Raw genomic sequence first — 20,273 nt, forward strand, 5'->3', positions numbered from 1 at the left:
GGGAGCTCCTCCCTCATGCACATGTGTGCACACGTGCATATGCACGCATACACACAAGCCTCCATCACAGCCCAGGTGAGAAACTTGCCCAGGAGCTTCAGCCTGCAGAGGGAGGGTCCTGGCTGGCCCAGCCTCAGCACATCTGATGGAGGCCTCTTATATGTCTCTCTGTCTATCTAGCTACATGATACCCACTGGGTCCTCAGGTCCAGAAGCCAGCTCACAGAACTTCATCTGTGAGTGACAGTGGGGTGGGGGTCCATCCTCCAGCTGCGAGACCGCAGTGTATCATTTGATGAGACACCTGCAGGTCCTCCGGTCAGATGGGGAGAGCAACACCCCAGCTCAGATCCAGCCTGGGGACCCACCTCCTCAGGTGTCCAGGAGGTGTGACCGTCAGTGAAAAGTCCCAGGCAAACCAGGACAGCCTGGTCACCTGACAGCTACAGGTCCTCAGGCCTTTCCTGGGATCACCATGGTTCAGGAGCCAGCTAAGTGAGAGCGGACAGCACCTCCCTCAAGATCCCCACTGTGGGGGTTGGAGGCAGGTCCCTCTTTGATTTGTCAGAGACGTGGTGCAATTTTGGGTTCAAAGTCACTGGGTGGGTCTCTCTGGGCTCAGCCTCCCTGAGGGTCAGTGGGGATACAAAGCATCATGGATAAAGCGAGGGGCCCCGTGCCCACCTTGATGATGCCCTGGCAGGTGGCGAGTGGCAGCCCCACCAGGCTGGTGCCATTGATGGACATGATCTGATCACCAATGCTCAGCTTCCCCGAGCGGGCAGCTGGGCCTCCATTCATCATGTTGGCCAGGATCACGGTGGGCAGGATGGAGCCCCAACCCGACTCCACCACCACCACGCCCAGGATTTCACCCTTGTGCTTCTCCAGCTGCAGCTGCAAGGGAATCAGCAGAGTAAGAGGGGCCTGCCTAAGACGGGGCTGGGGTAGGCCTCTGCCCAGCACCCACAGAAGGACCAGCCCCACCTGGGCCCTCCAAACCAAGGCCACAAATCCTGGCCCACCAACCATCCCCCTGGCCTCTCCCAGCTCCAGCTCCCAAGCCCTCTCAGGGCCCACCCCACCATCCTGTGAACCCAGAGCACAGACCACCCCCAGCCCCAAGCTTGGCTCCAGTGTCCAGGCTCCCCTCACCTTCCCAGACCCACAGAGGCCAGAGGTACATTCTCAGAATCCAGATGCAAAGCCTGCCAGGCCTCCAAATTCATCTAGAAAAGTCCTTCATTTTCTCTCCGCCTCTTGGATCACTCTCAGAGAGCTGCCTGTCAAGCACTCATTCACTCAGCAGCAAGCCAGGATTGTTCACATTTACAAGCAGGCAGGGTACAGGCCACCCCGGAATTCCCCCCTCTGTCTCAGGAGAACTTTCTAGAGAGCCCTGAGCAAGCCCATGGGAGCCTGCCAAGGCCCCACTACGAGAGGCTTCCTAGCCCACTCCCACATGCCTTCCAGAAACACCACCAGGGGCTGAGCCCCTGGCTAAGAGCAGCAGTAAAGGGCACAAGTTCAGAGTCATTAAGATGGACTGTTGGCAGCTCCTCTGCTCTAACAGCACCACACTCTTCACACACAAGTACTCGCTGCAAAAGCGGGAGCCAGAGGGACGCTGCCCACACACCAGGAAGGCTCACCCTGGCCCCCTGCCCAAGAGCCCCTTCCCGTCCCCAGTCACCCACCTCCTTGCAGTTCTCCGAGTTGGAGAAGTGGATGAGGTCGTCGTTGTACATCTCCTGGGTGTTAATGATGTCACTGTACTCCTTCTGGCTCAGGTCCTCGGGGTTGATGCCGTTGGCCCGCAGGAACTCCTGGTAGGCCACACTGAAGGCCTGGCCAATGGACTGGGCGATGAGCTGTGCCTGCAGGAGAGGGGAGGGGATGGAAGAGGGTCGGCCACTGGAGACAGGCAGGCACACAGGCCTGGATGGGGTTGGGAGGGGGGCCCTGGCTGGGCTCCAAGGAGCTGCAGAGAAATGTGGCCCGGGTCTCCGTGGGGGGAGCCCTTCTGCTGCTGGGCACCCTGCCTGCCCCTACCCGAGCTGCCCTAAACCTCAGACATCCTAAGACAAAGCCTATGTCCAATAAAGTCTGAGGAGATTATGAATTATTTGCTAATGACCATAATTCTGTTGCTTTTCCTGGTGACTGTGTTGTATTTTCTTTCCACTCATCTTATTCCAGATGCAGCCTAGAGGTGTGTCCTGTTGGGGAACATCACAGAGGCTGTCAGTCATCCACCCAGTATTTATTTCTCCACAGCAGCAGGACCCAGTCCATCAGGGGCAGGAGTGGGGGCAGGATGTGTGCCAGTCACTCTCATGGGGGTGTGGATATGCCAAAGTGAGGCCAATGAGAAGCCTGGGCCCTTGCGGACAGGGCACAGGGCAAGGCACAGAGCAACTCACTTCTTTCTACTTCTCTTTTTCTAATATATATATACATAAATATATATATATATATTTATATATGTGTATATATATATATATTTTTTTTTTGGCCATGTCACACAGCATATGGGATCTTAATTCCCTGATCAGGGATCAAACCCATGCCTCTTGCAGTGGAAGCGTGTAGTCTTAACCACTGAACCACCAGGGAAGTCACCACACTTCTTTCTACATCCATGGAACCATCTCTATGGACTGGGTTGGACCCCTAACCCTGCAGAGGTCTGGACACTGAGCAGCACTGCACGAGCTAACACACCACCTGCTGGTGTGCAGATGAAGGGCTTTGAGAGGCGAGGGTAAAGACCCAAAGAGTTGGGTAGCCAGGGGAGAGCAGTGCGACCCTCGGCAAAAACCTCAGGTCAACATGACCCAAAACACGTGGAACTGAGGGTCTGGCCCAAGTCCCATTCTTGCTCTACATGCTGCACGATTCTCAGGCTGCAAACAAATAAGCCTTTATGAAAACCTGGGCTGGGCCAGGTAACAGAGCCAGAGCTCGGAGCCCTCTGATGCTAGACTGCACGGCCTTCCCACATTGGGCCCCGAACAGTCTGCAGGAGGGAAGCCCACGTCCACTCAACAGGACCCAGCCCTGCTCACCCTTGGAGCAGCATCCTGGCAGTTTGGCCACTCTGCTCAGAGGGAGGACAGAGTGTGCTCAGTCGCAGGTGTGGAGCCCTGCGGCCACCAGGTGGCGCCACTGGCCCGGACGCGTGCAGAGCCTCAGGCCAAGCAGAGGATCCTGGCCTCCAGGAGGAGGCTTGTCTGTGGGTGGAGGGTGAGGGCGCCCTGGAGGCCCAGACGTGCCCTGATCTGCTGAGGTCTCAGGTTTGCTGACACTGACCACCCCCAGGCCTCTGACTGGTGTCCCCTGACTAAGAAGGGGTTGAGCATCACTTAGTGCTCTCCTCTTCCACTGCCCTGAGCCTGCCCTTTGAGCTTTACCTGGATGGCCCCCCACCACCTGGGGAGCTTCTGGGGAATGAGGTGGTACACGCCCGGGCTCCGTGGGGCTCACTCCGGGAACCTCAGCATCTTCCCACCAGCTGCTGGCTGCAGTCTCCCATCCCCTGTCTGCCCTCATCCTGGCAGCCCTCCCCCTGAGTCCCAAGGGCCCTCCCTTGTCCCGTTCCCCAGGTCACAGCTAGGGCCATGAGCCCAGAAGGTGGGCAGGTGTAGTGGGCCTCCCTGGGGGGCAATGGAGGCTGACACTCAAAGGGGCCTCAGCACTCTCACCTCTGTGGCTCATCTGTGCTGGTTTCCACTTAACAGAGGGGAAACAGAGGCTCTGAGGGGGCTGCCAGAGTCCTAGCAGCCATGTTCCATTTCCCCCTTCTGCTTGCACGGGACCCTTGGATACTTCACTCACCCTGGCAGCCCACCTGGTGGGGCCATCATCAGGGCCCGATTCTCCAGGGGGCTGCTCTATCCTCTCATGCCCCTCCCAGTCCATCTTTCCCACACACGTTCAAGGGCCACTTGGAGCCCCACACACTTCTGCCCTTGCTCTCAGCCTCCTCTCCCAGTGAGAAACCAAGACCACAGCAGCCCTAGGACATGGCAGGCAGCTCGGACACTTCCTGCTCCCGGCACAGGCAGGCTGTTCACCCGACTCACCTGTGTCCTGCCTCACCCCCATCAACCATGGCCCTTCTCCAGGACCCATCACAACCCCCCATGCTGAGTCTCTGAGATGCCTCAAGCCATGAGCTACACAAACATGTCCATGCAGGAGTCCACAGACATCTGTGTAAGGTGAAAGGAACACAAGTGTGCACTAGTGCATCTGTATGTAAACTTCCTCTCCTATCAACATCATTGCTTCAAAGCACTCGCACTTGACTTCAACTTCTTAGCAGAAACGTCACTGCCCCGACCCACCCTGCTCAAATCTGAAAACACCGGGACCCTACTCCACTGCTCCAGGTCCTAGACACTCTCAAGTCCCTTGGTGACTGAGAATGCCCCTTCCAAGTGTCCACGGAGGGGAGAGAATTTATTAAAATCGTACCCTGCCAACAGCCACAAGAACAGCTCAGCACTGCCTCCGGGGTGGTCCTGAGTCAGATCTGCTTGGGGCGCCCCAGAGACCACTCTCACCTCCTGCCCTCCTGCTCCCTTCCCCCGTCCCTTTCTCCCTCTTCTAGGCTCAGAAAGATGCTCTCATCCCACCCAACACAGGAGTCAGCAGGGTCATGGTCTGTCGTGAGTCTGTAGTATTTTAAACATCAGAATTAGAGTTGACCCCTGAACAAAACAAGGGTTACAGGCACTGACCCTCTGAACAGTCTAAAAAAATCCATGTCTAACTTCTAGTCAGCTCTCTGTACCCAACCAGTCAATCCTACAGGAAATCAACCCTTAATATTCATTGGAAGGAATATTGGATATTGGAGCTGAAGCTCCAATACTTTGGCCACCTGAGGTAAAGAGCCGACTCATTGGGAAAGACCCTGATGCTGGTAAAGATTGAAGGCAGGATGAGAAGGGGATGACAGAGAATGCAATGGCTGGATGGCATCACCGACTCAGTAAACATGAATTTAAGCAAACTCCACAAGATAGTGGAGGACAGGGAAGCCTGGTGTGCTGCAATCCACGGGGTCACAAAGAGTCAGACATGACTGAGCAACTGAACAACAATTTATAATCAGCCCTCTATACCCACAATTTCCCTGTGTCCATAGTTTGGGATCCGAGGATTCAAGCAAAACGGCTCGTGCAGCGCTGCAGCATCTACAGCTACAAAGGTCTACGGGTAAGTGAGACCTCATGTTCAAGCCCATGTTGTGCAAGGGTCCCCCTGGATTTTCCAGCTTCTTATGGCCTGAAACAGCCGTGAGCAAAAGCAGAGATGCCTTCCCGTCAGTAACCCTCCCCATGCAGGGGTGTGATCCTCAGCAGAAAAGTGAGTTGGGGCTACTGTATTTGGGAAGAACAAGATTTTGCTAAAGGACCTAGTCAGAAAGCTCCTCAGCCTATTTAATTAGGGTTCTGCTTACAAACTCCTCAAAAACTCATTTCATGAAGCAAAACAGAGCTGTATCCATGGTCTCTGCAAATTCCAAGAGTGTTACAAAAATCACTGCTTTTGCTGGGAGTGTCGTGATGGTGCACATGATCCCCACCAGATACAAGGTTTCCTGGGACACTTCGGAGCCTGTGGGGCCCAAGCCGCTGGGAGGGAACATCACACCTGCACGTTTACTCACGTCCTCGGACTCAAACACGTGGCAGATCATCTTATACTGCTTCTTCCCCTCCTGGGCCCCAGGGGTGGTCTCGATACAGTCCTGGGAGGCGGAGCGTGGCATACGGCGTCTGGCCATCAGCACCACGATGTTCCCGATGTCCGCGATGTAGGAGATGGTGCGCAGGGCATGGTCCATCATGGTCTCCTGCCAGGAGAAGGAGAGAGGGCTTGTGTTATGGGGAACGAGCCCTAGAAACACCCGAGATCAGGGGTTCCATCATGGTCTCCTGCCAAGAGAAGGAAGGAGGGCCCGGGTTACAGGGATCAAGCCCTAGAAACATCTAAGTTAGGGGTTCTCAGCCTCCACACTCCTGACATTTGGGGCTGGACCATCCTATATTTTGGGGTATCCTAGGCCTTGTCGGGTGTTCAGCAACATCCCTGCCCACCCCACTAGACACCAGTGGCATCCCTGACATTTGGGGCTGGACCGTCCTGTATTGTGGGGTGTCCTGGGCACCGTAGGACAATCAGAAACATCCCTGCCCCCACCCACCACACACCAGTGGCATCTCCTCATCCCAAGCTGTGATGACCACCCACATTTCCAGCTGTAGCCACTGGGCCCTAAGGGAGAGAGTCTCCCTAGTGGAGAACCACTGACCCCATGGACAGAGCACTTTAGGGTGGTGATTCTTTACAGTCAAGGTGATCTGCCTTCACCTTAGCCTCACAGCTTCCAAAATGATGCTCATGGGGGTGAGATGTGGGTGGGGGTCCTGTTCAGGGGAAGAGCAGCAGCTGAGGCCTGTCCGCATCCAACCAGAGGCTGTCTCTGTCTGTCTGTTGAAGGGTCCCTTCCTTGAGAGGCAGGTGCCCGGCCTAGGCTTCCTGCTGAGCTGAGGAGGAAGGCTTCAGAGCCAGTGTTGTCCAGGGACAGTCCCTCCCATGGAGCTGAGCAGCCCAGGCCAGGCGAGGACCCCAAGGCAGCCTGCCTGATGCTGCTGGACAGGTCTCTGCAGCCCTTCAACTCTCCTCAGGGCCCTGGAGGGTCCATCGCTCTTGATGGCCTTTGCCGCCTGACAGGAATCTCCATGTCCCAGCAAGACTGCACACAGAAGTCCTGAGAATCTAACCAGCTGGTCTTTTATGTCTTTGTCCTCTTTCCATAAAAGAAAACAGGGTCCTTCTGTAGCCTCCATGACCTCTGATTTCCTCATAGAAGCCACTTTGCATTCCTGCCTCCCTGGCGCCACTATGATTTCTGGTCAAGGCTGTACGGGGTAGGTTAAAACTATAGGAGCCCCCTTCCAGGAAGGGACGCTGCAAGGGGACAGGTGGGTGTGGTTCTCGGCATATCTCGATTTCTGGCCACTTTCAGAAACATCTGAATCAACTCCCAGGTGTCAGAAATTTGCTCCCCCGCTACAACTCTGAGTGCATGTCAACAGCCACCAGAGGGTCCTGCCCGGTCCCTGGGACAGGAGTGTGACCACAGGTGTCCCAGTCAGCCCTCTGCAGAGTGTGTGGGCAGAGAACAGTGTGGGGTGAGCTGAGCTGGAGGACAGAAGTGGCAAAGCCCCATGCCCTTCGGACAGAGCCCTCCCCACGGGAGGAGAAGACGCCAGGAGGCCCACGGTGGCTGTGATGCGGCCAGAACACTAGAAGAGAACTCGAGGACTGACATGGAGAAAATGGGGCCTCGGGAAGAGCACAATGGGACAAACATCCAGCAAAGACAGACACTCAAAACCACAGCATGGGCCTGCCCCTTACCCAGGAGGTAGGCCTGGCCAACAGGGGTCTGGGCAGTGGCTGCCCAGAGCATGGCCATGATGCTGTGGCCACCAGGATGGAGAGCCCATGTGGATTAAGGCCTGACCTTGAGCGAGCAGGCAAAGGAAATGGCGACTTCTGGTCAGTCCACTCTCGGGAGCTGATGCCCCATCCCAGAGCCCCGATCAGACACCAAAGACCCAGCAGGAGGGAAGAGAGGAGGGCTGAAAGGGAGTTCAGAGCCTCCCCATCTGTCCTCCATAGGGCCCCGCACCAAGCTCTCCTCTGAGAGTCACTGGGGCTCCTAGATGCTCGGAAACGTGTCCAGCCCTCAAGTTCTCAGGGATGGGCCTGTTCCCAGTCCCAGGGGCTGCAGTCCCCCACAGGAGCATCAGGGAGAGGAGGCAATGCAAAGATGGGCTGACGTGGCAGAACTGACACCATCTGCAGAAAGGCCGGCCCACAGGTGGCCCTCGGCTCATCTGGAAACCTGGACTTCAGGAGGGTACCCCACCCAACGTAGTAAGAGAGGCTCACCACGCCTGAGGCATCTGGTCCAGTGAGCTCCAGCCTGAACCCCACTGCTGTCCGGAGTCTGAGACTTTGGTGGGTGGCAGGCAGGACAGATGGCCATGTGACCAGCCCCCACGGAGGACCCTAGGAGCTGACGCTCTCTAGCTTCCTGACAACCCACACTTGACTCATGCGGTCAGAGCTTGTGGCCAGAAAGTTCAGCTCATCCTGAGTGGCCCCACTGAGAAGGACTCAGGGTTTCCCCAGGCTCAGCCCCAGGCATCCTCTTCTTTGGTGACTCTGCTCTGTGCCCAGTGCTCAGTGACTCTCAGGCTTGAGTGCAACCATATGCTGAATCCTAGGAAGCCTCTTATCAACTTATGGACGCTGTGGTGGTCTTGAGGACCCTGACAGGTGGGTGGATGAGGGATGGGGCCAGAAGGAGGAGCTAGCCCAGACCATTTGCCCACAAAACATCAGGAAACAAAGTCCAAAGCAGTGAAGTGTCCTACACCTGACCCACTCAGGTAGCTCCCTGTTGTTGTTTAGTTGCTAAGTCATGTCTGACTCTTTGCAACCCCATGGACTGCAGCATGCCAGGCTCCTCTGTCCTTCACCATCTCCCAGAGTTTGCTCAAACTCATGTCCATCGAGTCAGTGATGCTATCTAAACATCTCATCCTCTGTTGTCCCCTTCTCCTCCTGCCCTCAATCTTTCCCAGCATCAGGGGCTTTTCCAATGAGTCGGCTCTTCACACCAGGTGGCCAAAGGATTGGAGCTTCAGCTTCAGTCCTTCCAATGAATATTCAGGGTTGATTACCTTTAGTATTGACTGGTTTGATCTCCTTGCAGTCCAACGGACTCTCAAGAGTCTTCTCCAGCACCACAATAAGACACTTGCTCCTTGGAAGGAAAGCTATGACGAATCTAGCTGCTGCTAAGTCTCTACAGTTGTCTGACTCTTTGCGACTCCATGGACTGTAGCCTGCCAGGCCCCTAGGTCCGTGGGTTTCTCCAGGCAAGAACACTGGAGTGGGTTACCATGCCCTCCTTCAAGGGATCTTTCTGACCCAGAAATCGAACCCGAGTCTCTTATGTCTTCTGCATTGGCAGGCAGATTCTTTACTACTAGGGCCACCTGGGAAGCCCATGACAAACCTAGACAGTGTATTAAAAACCAGAGATCACTTTGTTGATAAAGGTCCATCTAGTCAAAGGTATGATTTTTCCAGTAGACATGTACAGATGTGAGAGTTGGACGCTAAAGAAGACTGAACGCCAAAGAATTGATGCTTTCAAATTGAGTTCCCACCAGGTGGAAGGCCCCATGGGGGAACTTGGACTCAAAGGTCAGAGGGACAAGGCCCAGTTCTGGCTACCCGGGGACAGACCCATGAGGAGGAAGGGCCTCTACTATCGATCGGCAAGGGAAGGCCATGGCAGGAGCCACATCACGGTGTCACTCCTGCTCCAAGACACACGTGCTGCTGCCATTTCTGTCCCCAGACATCCATCAGGTTGTCCCACCCACTGGGCCTTGAGAAGTTAAACCAGCTCATCCACTGTGTAAGAGCCATCCTATGCCCCTCTCAGCTTCCCAGCAAGGACATGGTCCACTAGGAGACAGCAAGGGCGGCAGCACACTGAGGGTGTTGGGAGCTGTGATCCACGCTGTGGACTGAGGCTGTGTGCAGAATCGGGAGCCAGTGAGCAGGACCCTATGGAGCTGGTCTCCAATACGAGGCACATGTATAAACTCCTGGCTTTTAAAAACAGTACTGTCCAGCTTGGTTCATTTCCAGGGCCCAGGATCAATAGCCTCTCAGCATTGACAGGCACAGCCAGCACCCAGGTCTCATTTCTGTATGTCACTCCCCAGGGACATGAACCAAGGTTCCTTGGAGAGTGGCCGGTTCTAGGCCTGAAGTGGGAGCGCAAGGAGGCCTAAGAACATCTCAGTGTCTCAGGAATGCCATCTGAGACCGAGGGCAGGGCTCCAGGATGGCGCAGGCAAGCACCCAAGAGAACAACAACGGTAGGGTTATGTGAGGTGAAAGTGTTAGACACTGAGTCATGTCCGACACTTTGCCAACCCCATGGACTATAGCCTGCCAGGCTCCTCTGTCCATGGGATTATCCAGACAAGAATATGGGAGAGAGTTGCCATTTCCTTCTCCATGGGATCTTCCCAACCCAGGGATAGAAGGTGGGTCTTCCACACTGCAGGCAGATTCTTTATCGTCAGAGGCAGCAGGGAAGCCCATGGGGGAAGATGGTTATAACACAAGTTTAAGAAAAGTTCAGAAGTCCACAGTGAGAAGGAAGAAAAGAAAAGGTGGGGGGAAAGGAAGCTCTTATACACAGAGCACATTAGATAGCAAAATTCAGAACAGAGTGAGAAAATCACTAGTTTGCGTTTCCGACATTGTAACCGAGTCCGACAAGGTCGTCCCTGGATCTGACACCACTGGCCACAGGGAGCTGGGGAACTGGCTGCTCACACACCTGGTGTCACCACCCGGACCACTTGCCAAGGGCAAGAAGCAGGGGGCCGTCACCCCGGCATCTGGCCAGCCTCTCCCGCTCATCCCCAAAGTGAGCCGGGCCCTTCACGTCTGTCCACAGCTGCCACTCTCCCTCCCTCCCTCCCTTAGGCTCTGCAAAGCTCATCCACCCGTGGCCCAGCTCCCCCAGCTCCCAGCCCCCTCCATCTGGCTTTTCTGTTCCCACAATAGCAGGCTCATGCAAAGACCCAGGCACAGGAAGACTAGAAGAATTGAGTCAGACACAAGCTGGGCACATGGTTCACAGGAAAGAGATCTCAGGACCCTCCCCACTGGAGCACCTGGGGACACAAGCTGGGCACATGGTTCACAGGAAAGAGATCTCAGGACCCTCCCCACTGGAGCACCTGGGGACCAAGGGTGGCCCGGGTCTCCGCCTTCCAGCTCCATCTCCCAGCCTGGTGCACAGAGGCCTCGAGAGGGCCGTTGGGAACCCGAGGGTGAGCACAGGACTCCTGCTCCCCTACCCCCGGCTCCCCTTCATCATGTCTCTATTTCATGCCCACTGCTGCTACACCTGATCACCAGCCTCACCCGCCCAGCCCGAGGCTGCTGCCCACCCCGCAGAGCTCACTCTATATTCCATGGCAGGGGCCGGGGGATGTCCCAAGGACATGGTCTCAGCCCCACAGAGGGTGTCTGCAGCTCGACCTGGCTCTCCTGGGAGCTCCTGAGCATGATTTTAAAGCCCCCCGTCTCCCCAGGCTCACCTGTGTGTCCGCATTTAACACCTTGATCCTCTGGGTGGAGATGAAGAGATCCACTTCCGTCAGTGTCTGGGCATCTCCCTCAGAATTCTAAGAAAGGATGGTGGAGACCGTTACAAACCTTAGAAAAAAAACTAACTCAGACAAAGGCCTGACAATCTCATGCAGGACCCCGAGCGCCCCTAGAGGGAGAAGCTCATCGGCAGAAGCAGCCATGGGAGTCTAAACGCGGGCTTCCGAGCCCATCTCCGCTAAGTGAGCTCTTGGGGCGGTTTGCACAGGACAGCAGGGGGACTGCTTCCAGGAGGCTGAACAGGAGGGGGCCGGATGCCAGGGGGGCTTGTGCCGCAGCATCCAGAGTGCAGCCCCCCACTCCAGGAGAAGCGAGCCTGCCTGCCGAACCTCTGGAACACAGCAGAAACACCAAGTCTGGTACTAGAGCTACATTTCTTGGATTCGGGATTATAAGTATCGCCAGGAAAGGCGGGGGGACGGATTTTTCACACTGGTGGAAATGCATATCTGCATTTTCTTCTGGTTTAAAGGCACAGTCGTGTCAATGACTGTGTCAACTCCCCCGCCTTTCCCCCGCCATCTTCCAAAAACCCTAAGGGGGCAAGATCTCTACTAGAACAGGCACTGCCCTCATAGGACACTGGAGAAGCCACCCCACAAATGCCCATCCTCTCCTGGGTATGCCCACTGTATGGCCGCTAGTGATGTGTAAAGGAATGTTCTGGAAGCTGAGTGCATGCTCAGGGGCTGGCCCGAACCAAGACAGCCAGTCATAGGGGATTCTTAATTACTCCTGTGCATGGCGATTACACTGGCAAGCCCCTGGGGTGGGGACTCTCTGCTGGGGACCCTGCTTCCTCACGGGGACCTTCCCATTGTTGTTGGCCTGGCCAGCTGCAGGCAGACCAGTGAAGGGGCCCTTGGCAATGACCCCGAGCATCTTCCTGGCCGAGAGAAAGAACAATCCTTCATGGAGGTCATCGCTGGCCTTGGCTGGCCGCTGAGATCTGCTGTGCCTATGCCCAACCCCTCTGGGTTCTTTGGACCCAAAGAGAAGGCTGGGGTCCACACTGACCATCCTACTCCAGCTGCCTGGGATGGGCGTGCATCTCCTCGGGGAAAGCACATCCCACTGCAGGTCTTCAAGGCCAGGCCTTCTCTGCTGTGCCTGGGGGGCACCCAGCACAAAGGCAGCTGGAGCAGAGGGGTGTGTGTGAGGTCCTGCCTTTCCTGCAGCTGAAGGAACCCAAAGAGGGGCCACTGGGCAGACAGCAGGCATCATGGGGCCTGAGGGACAATGTCTCACTGCAGCAGGAGGGAGCCCCTGGCAGGGTCCTTGGCCATGTCACCATAATGTGGTGTCCAGGTGGGTACAGGGGACTGACTCTCCTGATGCCCAAGCAGAGCCAGTGCCCAGCCAGCCCCTTGGACACTGAGCATGGGACACTTCCTGAAGTGGGAGGATGGTTAGAAAACACCCAGCATTTACTAACCAACCAGACTACTGAACAAAGAACTGAAGGTCGACCTGAGATTTTTAAAAGCCTGCCCACGCTCCAGAAATTTTCTCCATAGAAAAAGGGTCCCCTGGGCAGACAGCACTTCTCTTCATCCCGATTCAGTAAATTAAACTTAATGAGTCTTTAAATATCAGGGCGATTTAATTAACTCTGTACAGGGGGCCTAGGCACTGAACGCATCACACGGTCATATCAGAGCCACACTTTACAATGTCTACACAAACCAGCCACATCACACATGGCAGTGACCATGCTCTAGCTCACGGAGACTCAAAAAAGGAAATGAAAAAGGACAACAATTAAACGCTTCTGTGAGTGGGTGGTTTTTCACTCAAAAGTCTAGGACTGACCAAGCAAGAGAATAGAAAATGGGTTTGACACATCATTTCTGCTCCTAGGGCCCTCCCTGCCCCCTCCCAGTGCACAGGACAAGCCACAGACACACCCGCAAACCCCACATCCTACACACCGCTTTCTTCTTGATTTTGGCAGCCTTTTGCATCCTCTGAGCAGCATGAAAGAGAAAGAAAAACAGGTGGGCACAAAGTGAGCTGGGTTGCTCTGTCCCCTCCTGACCAGCACAGGAGGCTCATGTCTGGAGCCCCTTTCCCTCAGCTGAAGAGCATGACCAGGATGGGGGGGTGGGCTGCAGGGGTACAGACGTCCACAGACCCCCGACTGCTCAGAGGGGCATGTCCTCAGAGCACCCCTCCTCTCTCCTGACCCTGTTATCTTTGTTGACGAGGTCCTGCCCTCCTGCCTCCGAGCCTGGCCACACCCACACTTCAAACCCACACCCACACTTCAAACCCACACCCACACTTCACACTTCAAGCAGCCACCCGGAGCTGCAGGTACATCAGAGCTTTTCTTGAGGTCATAAATTTAAATAAAACATATGATTTTGTTTGTTTGTTCACCTTTCTGCAAGGACTCTGGCACTATAGATACACAGACTGTCAAAAAGGAACTAGAGGATCCACACACACGTGACTTGAACACTTTGGAACAACCACATTTTACAAATTGCATGTCCAGGGGGCCCAGTGGCAGGTCCTCGTTAAGGAGCCTCTGCGCCCCCAGCCCCCATCTCCCTCAGCCCCGCCAGGCACCTCAGACGCTCCCGCTCTTGCACCCAGGGCTGGCGGGCGGGTCACAGCTGGATAGAAGGCCATGTCGCCCACCCCCTCCAGTGCTCCCTGTAGGGAACCCAGCTGTCCTGGGCCTCCCATACCTTGACCCGGCTGACAGCCTCCTGTGCCTGCATCATTCTGATGTTTTTGGATGGGTTCCGCTCTGAAAGCAGCTGCGTGGAGCCCAGGTAGTTGGCTGCAAAGATGATCCCGTCGATGAGGTCTTCTGGCTCACAGGGCCCTGGAACTGAGTGGGGACAGCTGTCAACTTCTGAGAGCATGCAGGGGCAAGGCAGCAGGGCCAGGGGCCTTCGGCGTGGAGGGCATAGGAGTCCTGCCCCCATCACCCCACAGTGCACAGAGCAAGTAACTGCACCCCAGCCAGGAAACCCTGCACACCCCAGGAGGACAACGCCGGGCCAGGCAGTGTACCTCAGATACTCAGGCCTCCAAGGGGAGAGTGGTGTGCTACAATCCCAGGGCGCCCTTTCCCAAACATCTCCTGATCAGCCCTGAGCCCTGGGACTCCAGACAGCCCACGAGGTTTCAGTGATGGGAATGCCCACCAGGCTCCAGTTGTGTGCCCTGGGGCTCCTGCAGGCCTGCAGCCCCTCACAAGCTGGTCTGGCTCCTCCTGCTCCACACGCCCCAGTCCAGGCTGGGTGACGTGGTCTCTGTTCCACCGGCTGCCTCAAGACCAGAGCTATCAACAGCAAGATCTTGAATATTCCATCTCTGAGCTGTTTAATGTGGGAACCGGTGGCCTCACTTGGCTTTTGAGAACTTGAACATGTTGGCTAGTGTGACAGAAGAACTGAATTTTAAAATCTATATGCAATCCTAATTAACTGACATGTCAACAGCCACAGAACAGGCCACTCCTAGAGGGGTTCCAGCTTCTGCCGGTGTCTCCACCCCAGATACCCGGGGTCTGTGGACTGAGTGGGGGGGCACCGAGCAGGTTGACACCCGAGACAAAGGCGCCACCTCACTGACCCAACCTCAGGCCGACATTGGACTCAGGGCAGGTCTCCACACTTACTCTCTGCAACGTTTGCTCTCTTTAAACCTCAGGAGAAGAGCCTGCATGTGTGTCTGGGATGCCTGGAGGAAAGCTGTAAGCTTCACTCTCACTCCAACAAACCAGCTTCATGGGCTTTAGATCAAAGCTCCAAAACCGGTCACAGTGAGTGCCCACTGGCCTGAGGACCCATATCTAGGCTCACCCAGCAGACACACACACTGGGAAACCACGGATGACAAAGGGACGACTGTCTCTTCACACCAGAGCAGCAGCTCCTGCAATAAGGCTGATTCTACGAGGCACTTCAGAACAAGGTGAGGGTTCTGAAGTCTAAGAGGAACCTAATGTTAACAGGGGGTTTTCTGGGTGGCGCTGGAGGTAAAGAACCTCCCTGCCAATGCAGGAGGTGCCAGAGATGTGGGTTCGATCCCTGGGTCGGGAAGATCCCCTAGAGGAGGGCATGGCAACCCATTCCAATATTCTTGCCCGGAGCATCCCATGGACAGAAGAGCCTGGTGGGCTACAGTCCATGGGTCACAAAGAGTTGGACATGACTGAAGCAACTTAGCATGCACACATGCAATGTTATTAGGTCTTGACTCAGGAATGCCCCAGGTCAGTTTCCGTCCTGATGGCATAGAACTGGGGGCCCTGGCATCATCACACCAGGGACCCCCTTTCTCCCACTGACCCTGACATCCTCCCCTCAACAGCCCCCAGAGGATGCGCCTAGGGGCCCCCATGGCTTCCTCCAGGAAGCTCTGATTGCCTGTGTGGAAGCCTCAACCAGATCCTCTGAGAGCGGCTCCACAACCGGGGGTCAAATCAGGCTGCTTGTTCCATCTCAGGTGCCTTGGGCTCTGCTCTGAAGTTGAACAACCTTGTCCCAGCTGGGCAGGGCTGGGGGTTCCAGGGGAGGGGTGATGGGAGGGGGAGGGGTGGTGGAGGGGTGTGATGGCAGAGGGATGGGGAGATGGGGGAGGGGTGATGGGAGAGGGAGGGGTGATGGGAGGGGAAGGCACTGGGAGAGGACCCCTCCTTGTCCATCCATCAGGCACCATGGTCCTTGCTCTGCAGATGAACAACCTTCTTCCAGCTAGGCAGGGCTGGGGGCTCCAGGGGAGGGGTAATGGGAGGGGGAAGGCACTGGGGGGTGGGGAGGACTCTTCCCTGTCCATCTATCAGCCACCTGGTCCACACACAGGCACATCAGGCCTGTCATGACCCAGGCAGAGGCAGAAGTCATTTCCAACGGAGGGAACAGGGCATCCAGCTCGGGCATTAATAGTAGCCTCCACCCCGACCCTCAGTGCTCCTGACTGGGGCACTTCCGTTTTTACCACCTCATGCCTCCTGTGCCCCAGTGAGCATGTCCCCAGGGTCCATCTTATTGGTGAGTGAAGTAGAAGTCACTCAGTTGTTTCTGACTCTTTGTGACCCCATGGACTATACAGTCCATGGAATTCTCTAGGCAAGAATACTGGAGTGTGTAGCCTTTCCCTTCTCTGGGGGATCTTCCCAACCCAGAGATCAAACCCAGGTCTCTCACATTGCAAACAGATTCTTTACCAACTGAGCTATCAGGGAAGCCCTTGCTGAGCAGTAGATGGCATCACTCTGTTCTCAGGGAAAAGTCCAGCTGGTCCCAGGAGCCCTGGGGTCATGCTTGCCCAACACCCCCAGACAGTGCTCAGGGTCTGGTCCTCAGCAAGTATGGGGTAGGTGGGGGGATCATGTGATACTCTGTGCCCCCCATCCCTGGGGATGGAGATAAAGCTGAAGTCTCTGTCTTTAATGCTCCACTTGCCAGTTCCCCAGGGTAGTCAGCTCCCGGACCTTTTCTGTCTAACCCCACACCCCAGAGTAGCCTTACTAAAGGCTGGCCCCATCTGGGTGCCCACCAGATCTGGGGCCCATCAGGGGGCACAGACTTCTGATGTGAAGTCACCCGATTCTAGGCTGTGGGGTCCACCACCCACACCCATGGACCATCTGCTCCCCGGGAAAAGGCCAGTGAAGGACTGGGGGCTTTGTTACAAGGCCAGCAGACAGTCCCTCTCCATGAGGGGTGGGGGGGTCATGTCACTCCTGCCTTGCTCTTTCTTCAAATAGGAAACACTACACACACACACACCTCCCACACCAGCCCGCCATTCAAACACCCACCCAGCCGAAGCACCAAGGAGTGGCCAGTAGGGAGAGGGGGGGTATTTCAGCTTCACAGACACAGCTCTCAACTCCAATCACCAAACGCAGGAGCAAGGATTAACCAGCTTCATTCTAAGGCTGAAGCAGCTGGTCCTGTGTGTTTGAGTATAAACTGTCCTTATTTTGTTCAACTCCTGAACAAACACGCAGCTGAGCCCACTAGAGGGAGACAGAACAACACAGGACCAGACAGAATCTGTGTCCCCAGAAGGAATTTCTCCTACTAACTCCCTTTGCATGATGCACACGTACACGTGTGTATCAGAATGCTGCTGCTCAGCCTGAATATGAGAACAGGTGCCCGTGTGCTCCCTGCTGGAGGGAGCCTTCATGTGAAACACCCACTGGGGAATCAGAGGCCCCAGTGGCTTCTCTGAACAGGGAAGGGGTGGGAGGTGCCCAGAGCCATGTCTTGGAGCCCCCGGCCATGCTACCTTGGAGAGATTATCCTAAAGGGAGAGGGTGGACAAGGCTTCCAGGGGCATGGCCCCAAGTCATCTCATTCAGCTGTGCCTGCTGCCCCCGGAGGTCGTGGAGGGGGTGGCTGGGGAGGCCAGAGCACAGCCTCAGATGGGAAAGAGGGTGTGAGTACAAAAAGCTGCCAAGTGCAGCCCCCAGCCCAACACACCAGATCCCCTGCTCCATCAAGCCCCCATCAAACCTGTGAAGCAGACTTCAGTGTTCTAGTTTTACAAAGGACAGTCTACATGGAGTCAAATATTTTGCCCAAGATCACTGTCACTGATCCAGGCACAAAGCATTTCTAAGCCCCTCTCCTCAACAAGCCACAGAGGGAGAGGAGAGAGGTCCTCAGGTTGAGGCAAGAGCAGGTGCAAAGGCCCTGAGGTGGCACAGAGATGTGCAGATTGCTGGAGCAAGGGGTGGGCCAATGGTTAGGACAAGTGGAGGTTGTAGAGCAAGTACCAGCCAGATATGAGAACTCTGGGGCCACACTCAGGACTGTCACTACAGGGTATCCGTCAGGAAACCTTCGCAGAGTAACTAAGGCAGCAGACAGGCAAACAGCAGAGGGGAAGGAGGGAGAAGAGCTGGGAGGTTACTGCAGGAGTCCTAGCAAGTAAGTGATGATAACGATGGTGATGATTATAGTGATGATGGTGGTGCTGGTAGAATGAAGGTGATGACGGTGGTGTGGGCTAGGACAAATGGACAGCAACACACTGATTCCCCCAGGAGGTTCAGTCAGCAAGACCTGGAAGGGGCCTGGACGAGGAAGGCTGGAAAGCCGGCTATAGACAAGGCTGGATGGATGGAGCTGCTATTACTCCACTGAGGAGAGAGCCCTGGGAGAGGGTAGCGGGGCTTCTGAGGAAATTTAGTGGCAGGAGCCCAGAGGCCCCCAAAAGAAACTCAGGAGTCCTGGAGAAGTGCATGTAAAGTGCTGGGGAAGTGCCAAGTAAAGCTGCAGGCATGCTCTGTCCAGAAGCCCTTCTCTATCTAAAGTAACACACACTTGATCACCAGGACACACCCACAAGGCTGCTCATTGCTGTGCCAACCATAAATTCCAAATTGAATAACCATCAATCCATCAATCCAGGGGTGCTGATTAATACCCCATCATACAGCCACATCACTGACATCCTGGATAAGCAGGTGGAGCTACAATTGCTGTCTCTGCCAAGAAATGAAATCTACCAAGAAGTGAGGGAGGAAGTGCAGATCCAGGTGGCCAGTGCAACATCTAATTTAAGGAAAAGGTCTAAAATCAGATACACTTCAATAAAATATTTTTTAAAGTTCTATATATAGACTTACATGGGCTTCCCCGGTGGTGCTAGTAGTAAAGAACCCGCCTGCCAACGCAGGAGACATAAGAGATGTGAGTTCAATCCCTGGGTCGAGAAGATCCTCTGGAGGAGGGCATGGCAACCCACTCCAGTATTCTTGCCTGGAGAATCCCATGGATAGAAGAATCTGGCAGGCTATAGTTCATGAGGTCGCAAAGAGTCATGTTTGAATTGACTTAGCACATACATACACCCAGAAAATTTCTGGCAGGATTCATAAGAAATTTGACAGTGGCCTCCAGCACAGAGAGGGATTAGGGGTCTGGGCCATACAGATAGAAATAGGGAAGGCACACAGGGATTTCCAGGGTAGAAATAATTTTGCATTCTTATGACACTTGGCATGGTCCAAGCACTATTCAGAAAAAGCTTGACAAACCTCTACTAGTAAATAAATGCCCCAGTTTTAAAACATGTCCAAGCCCCATTCACACTGACCAAATGGAGTCCTGGAGACAAGATGTAACATGGTTTTGTCTGTTTCTAACAAGGACAAGGCCAGGGGCGGCGGCCGGGAGGACCAACCCCACATCCAAGGAGCGGTGGCTATGCGGGCGCAGGAGGGCCTAGAGGAGCTATCCCACGTGGACGGTCAGGAAGGGCGGTGGTGAGGAGATACCCCTCGTCCAAGGTAAGGAGCAATGGCTGCGCTTTGCTGGAGCAGCCGTGAAGAGATACCCCACAGCCAAGGTAAGAGAAACCCAAGTAAGACGGTAGGTGTTGCAAGAGGGCATCAGAGGGCAGACACTGAAACCATACTCACAGAAAACTAGTCAATCTAATCACACTAGGACCACAGCCTTCTCTAACTCAATGAAACTAAGCCAAGCCCGTGGGGCAACCCAAGATGGGCGGGTCATGGTGGAGAGATCTGACAGAATGTGGTCCACTGGAGAAGGAAATGGCAAACCACTTCAGTATTCTTGCCTTGAGAACCCCATGAACAGTATGAAAAGGCAAAATAATAGGATACTGAAAGAGGAACTCCCCAGGTCAGTAGGGGCCCAATATGCTACTGGAGATCAGTGGAGAAATAACTCCAGAAAGAATGAAGGGATGGAGCCAAAGCAAAAACAATACCCAGCTGTGGATGTGACTGGTGATAGAAGCAAGGTCCGATGCTGTAAAGAGCAATATTGCATAGGAACCTGGAATGTCAGGTCCATGAATCAAGGCAAATTGGAAGTGGTCAAACAAGAGATGGCAAGAGTGAATGTCGACATTCTAGGAATCAGCGAACTGAAATGGACTGGAATGGGTGAATTTAACTCAGATGACCATTATATCTACTACTGCGGGCAGGAATCCCTCAGAAAAAATGGAGTAGCCATCATGGTCAA

General features: G+C 54.9%; 1 protein-coding gene across 6 annotated transcripts in view; it reads right to left on the reverse strand.

The window, feature by feature from the left end:
- Nucleotides 1-20,273, reverse strand: part of APBA2 (amyloid beta precursor protein binding family A member 2) — a 137,404-nt gene that overhangs the window by 5,700 nt on the left and 111,431 nt on the right. For 5 of the 6 annotated variants that reach the window (XM_044932769.2, XM_006066407.4, XM_025271826.3 and 2 more), the window contains 6 exons: nt 13,992-14,137; nt 13,227-13,262; nt 11,226-11,312; nt 5,681-5,866; nt 1,698-1,877; nt 685-897 (listed from right to left, as the gene is read on the reverse strand). In XM_044932769.2, the coding sequence (XP_044788704.2) occupies nt 685-897; nt 1,698-1,877; nt 5,681-5,866; nt 11,226-11,312; nt 13,227-13,262; nt 13,992-14,137 (848 nt within the window). The remainder of the gene's footprint in view (nt 1-684; nt 898-1,697; nt 1,878-5,680; nt 5,867-11,225; nt 11,313-13,226; nt 13,263-13,991; nt 14,138-20,273) is intronic. The other variant, XM_025271825.3, reaches the window with a different exon arrangement.

This window comes from Bubalus bubalis, chromosome 20 (assembly GCF_019923935.1).
Source record: "Bubalus bubalis isolate 160015118507 breed Murrah chromosome 20, NDDB_SH_1, whole genome shotgun sequence".
In the NCBI taxonomy this organism is placed as follows: Eukaryota; Metazoa; Chordata; class Mammalia; order Artiodactyla; family Bovidae; genus Bubalus; species Bubalus bubalis.